The sequence below is a fragment of the Sesamum indicum genome, linkage group LG5 (genome assembly GCF_000512975.1).
Source record: "Sesamum indicum cultivar Zhongzhi No. 13 linkage group LG5, S_indicum_v1.0, whole genome shotgun sequence".
Classification (NCBI taxonomy): domain Eukaryota; kingdom Viridiplantae; phylum Streptophyta; class Magnoliopsida; order Lamiales; family Pedaliaceae; genus Sesamum; species Sesamum indicum.
Window position 1 is genome coordinate 962122 of NC_026149.1, and position 5309 is coordinate 967430.

The following is a 5309-nucleotide window of genomic DNA, read 5'->3' on the forward strand; positions in this document are numbered from 1 at the left end:
ACCATACTAGCGCCATTGATAATAATTGCTGCTTCCTCTTTGTCTCTGGCTTCTACGACGATGGAAACGATGACTACTGACGTCTCAATTCTCAGATCCCCCAATTCCAGTTTTGCTCAATTCCATGCCTGCCCCTCGTCCCTTTAACACATATGGCATGTAGATATTGGGCCTCGACCCGTTAACACAAATCTCAACACACACGGGCTTATTTTTTTCCAAACAAATACGCCGGCCTGATAAGAAAACAAAAGGTCCTTTCTCATTGAAATTCAAACTTGGAATCACAGGCTCGTGCCTCTCACCAGTCACACTACAAGCCATGTGTATTATTAAAATACACATGTAAATATTTTAACAACTTCATTGTGTTGTTGTAATAGAAGGCACATAGGAAAGTGTTTTTTTTTTTTTTTTTTTATAAAGAACGATATAAGAGCGAAGCGGTGCAGGCAAGTGTTTTTAAAATAAAAAACAATGATTTGCATTATTATATTAATTAATAAAACTATGCATTATCTAATAAATAATGTCCAAGATAAAAATAACAAACTCACATCTTTATATAATTGGAAAGGTGAGAGCTTCCCCTAGAATGGGTGTTTCTTTCCCTTTTGTGTTAGGGCTTTCCTTCCTCTTTGATGGCTTGGAAGTTTTTCACGGACGGATTATATGCTTTGCTAAGTTGAAGAACTCGTACTATACACCCTGTTTCAAATTGATAACATCCTTGGTCTTGTGCAAGCACAAGATTCCAACAACTATAGATACAGAAGTCACTCGGATATTTGTATCCTCCGTAGTCTATTTCATCATGTGAACATCTGATCATTGCCACACATTTCTAGTATTCCATGTGAACTAACAAATAATGGGAACTAGTATACGTAGGCTCTTCAAAAGTTCCATTTTGCAGCTTCCCACAATATAGCATGTTAAACCATTGATTTTGACTAAATTTAATCATACATGAGTTAAAGGTTAAAAAGATGCCATATTACTTACTTAATTTGTTTAGCAGAATGCGGACACTGATGCTAGAAAAGAAAAAGGAAAAGAAGAAAGTGGTTCTTATATATTTGGTTTAAACTAGGTTTTCTTATGTCAGTTCGTGAAAGCCCATTCATTTGATTGATTTATTGTGAGATGTTATTTTTGGTACAGCATAGCACTGACAAGTCTGATATTGTAAGTATTTTGTTGTGTCACCTGTACATATAGATCAAGAAGTAGGCACAAGTTCTCGCTAATTGACCATGCAGTTGCCCTTTGTCCCGGTAATGTAATCTGTAAATTCTGGGAGGACTGATGAATGTAAGGTTTGGTTTTGGCTTCGTGGGTGTAGGGCTTGTTAGAATCTTGGATCTATCCATCCACCTCGTTATGCTAAATTTACCGCTGCAAGTTGAGGCTGTATTTTGATCACTGTGTTTGGTGCATGTATTCCTATTTTCATTTCTTCAGTTGTGCTCTAGTGGAGAGGTTTTTATGTTTGTTGCTCTGTTCCTATTTTCATTCCTTCGTTTCCTCTGCCTAAAGTTATAAGAGATAATCATCTGGATCTGTCTTTAAAGCTTGTTTGGTATCATTTAACAGTGATATTTTATGGATTAGTAGTTCCTGTAATGCATTGTTATTTGGAAGCTCATTGCTTATTATATGTGTGACTTTCAGTCAATTTTTGAGGATATGTCCAGGTGTCCTCCCCTAGCATCATAAGATGATGGTGGCATGCAATGGTTATTACCTTCTTGTGCATCTCTTTTCAAGTATAGCTTATGTCATTTAGAGCTGTTTTTTTAGAGGAACTCCCTAGCTCTAGCTGGGCTTTGAGTGGCATGACTTGATATTTCATCTATTGACCAACTACTGGAGGACAAACAAAAGCAGTAGTAGATTCTTGTCTTTTCTAGTGTTGGTTTTCTTTTGATAATGCCGATTCCACTGAGTTATATTTGGCATCTAGTTACTTTTCTGTATGCATATTAAGAGGTATATGTACTAGTCTTTGCGAAGTTGCCACAGATGCTGCATTTTTGTTTGCTTAACGCAATCAAGAGTTAGAATTTCCCATATATGAGTTATTCTATTATAAAATATTTTGAACTTGCCATGCATGATTGTGGTTCAGATTTTAGACATTACTAGTGCAGACAACATATATTACAGGGTGCTCTCTTGACTCTGCAGTTTGAATTGATTATGAAGGTATATCTAGTTATTTCATGAACGATAATCAAATCAAGAAACAAGGAAAATGAAATAATTCCATCCACACCACACATTCAGCTTCACTGCCGTACTCCTGCAATAGATGTCATGCAGTTAAAAACACAAGATTTTGAACATAGCTTCATCACTTTCAGAATCAATGTATCTTAGATCAGATTAGGGTCTCAATTTGTATCGATTAACAATTAAAAATTAGAAAAGGGGGGACGCAATCGAGCAGGTGGAATTACTCGAGTCCGCAAGCTCACAAAAAAACGAGAGCCATGCTTTTAAGGATGCGTGAATCAGAGATATCATGCTACTTCTCTTTCCCAAGTATAATTCGACATGTGTTCCTAGGATAATCACACCAAAAAAAGATTCGAAAAAGTGAATATGCCAACGAGGTTAATAGGTAAAAGTATTACACCAAGTTCATTTATTCAAAAATTCAGACATCCAGTTTATCATGAAACCAGATCGACACAAACGACAAAACCCTGCAGATGATGATCCAGAATGTACATCTGCTGGTCAGCCAATCATCTCAGCTACATATCACTTTTAAGAGTTATCATTTAACTTATCGCAACTACAGCAGCCAGAGTTGATCTCCTGCTCACTTATCCACACAGGCACTTGCGAATCTGCATGCAGTTCCATTAATTATGACGGAGAAAAGTGTTTAACAATGTTGCATAGCTGAATGCCTTGAATATTCATCCGAAACAAATATGAATAATTAGTATTCACTGGTTTAGATTTTCATAACAGATGTAAGATTCTAAAGGCAACACCTCAGGAAGTTTCTGCCGAAAGACGACATCTAGTCGAGCATCCAAGGTGTTCTCACATACAATCTTCCCGTCTTGTGAAGCCAAAACTACCCCTCCAGAGCTTTCCGATCATGAACGTAACAGAAATATGAGGAATATATATATGAGACATCAAACAGACACCTCATAAAACACAAGAAAAAGAACAAAGGTATGAAGAGATTATTAAGGTTATAGATGTAAAGAATGAGTTTCCATAAGCACATATTGTAAAGCGTTAGCCATCACAGCAGAGAAAAAGCTGCAGCGAAAAATATAACCAAGTCTAGTAACTTGAACAACTAAATATCATGCATAATAAGAATAAAAAAAAATCATGTAAAAGATGTGGGATCTTTTCGAGATAAAGCAACATATCACGTTTATTACTTAATAGAAGGACATCACGTTTACCAAGAGGGACCAAGGGGCTGTTTGCTGCTAGGAGGTGGTGGCAGGTATACTTTATCGATTGTAATGTTTGGGGCCTGTACTTTGGCTTTCTTAGCATATTCACGTTTTGCATCCTCCAGAACTGAATTGACAAGACTTACGTCCATCTCCCGACATCGCAACAATATAGATGGCTCCTTCAGCCGTAGTAAACTCTGAAATATCAAGCATCATTAGGTCAGCAGAGTAGCATGCAATTTAGCCAAGGTCCATTGGAGTTGGAGAACCGCCCTCGTATGTTGACATAAAATGCAAGTTCTAGTGTAGGTTCATGCAAGAAGTTGGTCTAAACAAAAGAACACAACATAAAAGCTCACGTAAAAAATGTGAAACTTGATAACTAATTACCTCATCAGTAATCACAAGAAATAAAAATTATGATATTTCACTTGCAAAAGCTATATTCCAAGTGATGGTGGTGTTGTTCCTTGCAATTGTATTTTTCCAGGACGTTAGAAGGAATTGCAAGAATGTAAAAGGGGTTTAGGTTTTAAGATAGCATGACGTTAAAGGTCTTAGGTCCATAAGTATTTGACAATACATGGATGATAAGATGGTTAATTACATGGGAATTATGTCATTTACCATGCGGGTGTAAATTTGATGGTTTTGATGATCATAAAGGGTTTAAGTTGCATGTCTTGACACTAGAGGGAAACAATTTGCAGGGTCTCCAACATCTTTATAGATTCCATGATTTTTCAGTTGCAGAGAGGATACTATATTATGACTAGAGATCATGTAATTCCTTTTGTCACACCATTCATGCATTCAAGTTGAAGTAGAAAAACATTCATTGTAGGCACCTGAACAATCAAGCCCTTGAGAAGAGCTTTATATGCATTTTTGTTATCTGAAACTCGAAGAAGCTCCCTACTTGCAGCATCTTTCATTTCACTGACCACATCATCTTGGGCCTGAAGAACTTTGATACGTGATGCATTTAGCTGCATCGAGTACTCACTGCATAACAAAGCAAAATATTAAATCAAATCCCAAGAGTTTCATGTTGTCTAATATTGATAATCCGTGAAACTCAAATTCCTGCTTTTCGAAATTGGAAAAAAGAAAAAACACACTTGACCTCTCCTTTAGGAGTAAGCCATATGAGGCATGCGCAGATAAGGAATAGAAACATAGAAGTCCAATTCCCATCAGCCAAACAAGAGAATATTAGTCATGTTAAAAGAAGTGAATGTTCATTTAATTGATGAAGGACAGTGAATAAAGAAGCTTACATCTTCTTACGAACTTCCACCTGCTTGGTCTTGCGTTCGTAGTCCTGTCTGATCTTTTTCTTTTCAGCTTCAACTATTTGCAATTTCTCAATGTTGAATTCCTAAGGCACAAGAATGAGGGTGTGCACAATTATTCATCACACGATTATAACCGGAAAAAGAAGTAAATTTGAAGAATTTAAGGATTGAAATGGTAAAGAGGAAAAGACCTCCTCGGCAGAAAGGGAGATCTCATTAGCTTTCTCTTGGGCTTCCTGCCGAATGAACCTCACCATCTGTTGTATCTGCTTGGAGACATCTGCGTCATTCATCTTCCTTTTCTCTCTTCTCTCTCTTTTTTCCTCGGACAAGAGATTCAAACTTATCAAAGTAATAACAACAACAATTATAAGCCATGAAGAAAAAGAGAATGTCTGTGGGAGGAGGAAAGAAGGAGGCCGCAAAAAGCGTGATTGGAGGTTTGAGGTTTGGCGGAGGAGTTGACAAAGTCCGACCGGGGCCGTGGGTGGGTCCCACTAAATCTTGAATGTCGATGTGTGGGGTGACCTCATTATTCGGCCCCCAAAAATACCTGCACTGTTATATTAAAAAT

At 37.2% G+C, this 5309-nt stretch overlaps 2 protein-coding genes across 2 annotated transcripts in view; both read right to left on the minus strand.

Moving 5' to 3' along the window:
- Positions 1 to 135, minus strand: part of LOC105161495 (NADH dehydrogenase [ubiquinone] 1 alpha subcomplex subunit 1) — a gene marked incomplete in the record, with an annotated part of 2599 nt that extends 2464 nt beyond the window's left edge. Inside the window, 1 exon segment of the mRNA XM_011079193.2 lies at positions 1 to 135. Within this exon segment, the coding sequence (XP_011077495.1) occupies positions 1 to 16 (16 nt within the window).
- LOC105161496 (V-type proton ATPase subunit E2) lies at positions 2591 to 5081 on the minus strand. Its single transcript, XM_011079195.2, has 6 exons — positions 4927 to 5081; positions 4718 to 4818; positions 4286 to 4442; positions 3441 to 3634; positions 3009 to 3108; positions 2591 to 2858 (listed from the first exon to the last, which is right to left on the minus strand). Exons 1-6 carry the CDS (start codon positions 5026 to 5028, stop codon positions 2835 to 2837), a joined length of 678 nt encoding a protein of 225 aa, XP_011077497.2. The 5' UTR covers positions 5029 to 5081; the 3' UTR covers positions 2591 to 2834.

Bases quoted from the DNA above. Each gene is read 5' to 3' on its own strand.
- LOC105161496 (XM_011079195.2), bottom strand. From the start codon at position 5,028: ATGAATGACGCAGATGTCTCCAAGCAGATACAACAGATGGTGAGGTTC. The intron at 4,443-4,717 runs GTAAGCTTCTTT...TTTGTTATGCAG, and splicing joins GTGGAAGTTCGTAAGAAGAT to TGAGTACTCGATGCAGCTAA. The intron at 2,859-3,008 runs GTGTTGCCTTTA...AACTGCATGCAG, and splicing joins TTCGGCAGAAACTTCCTGAG to ATTCGCAAGTGCCTGTGTGG.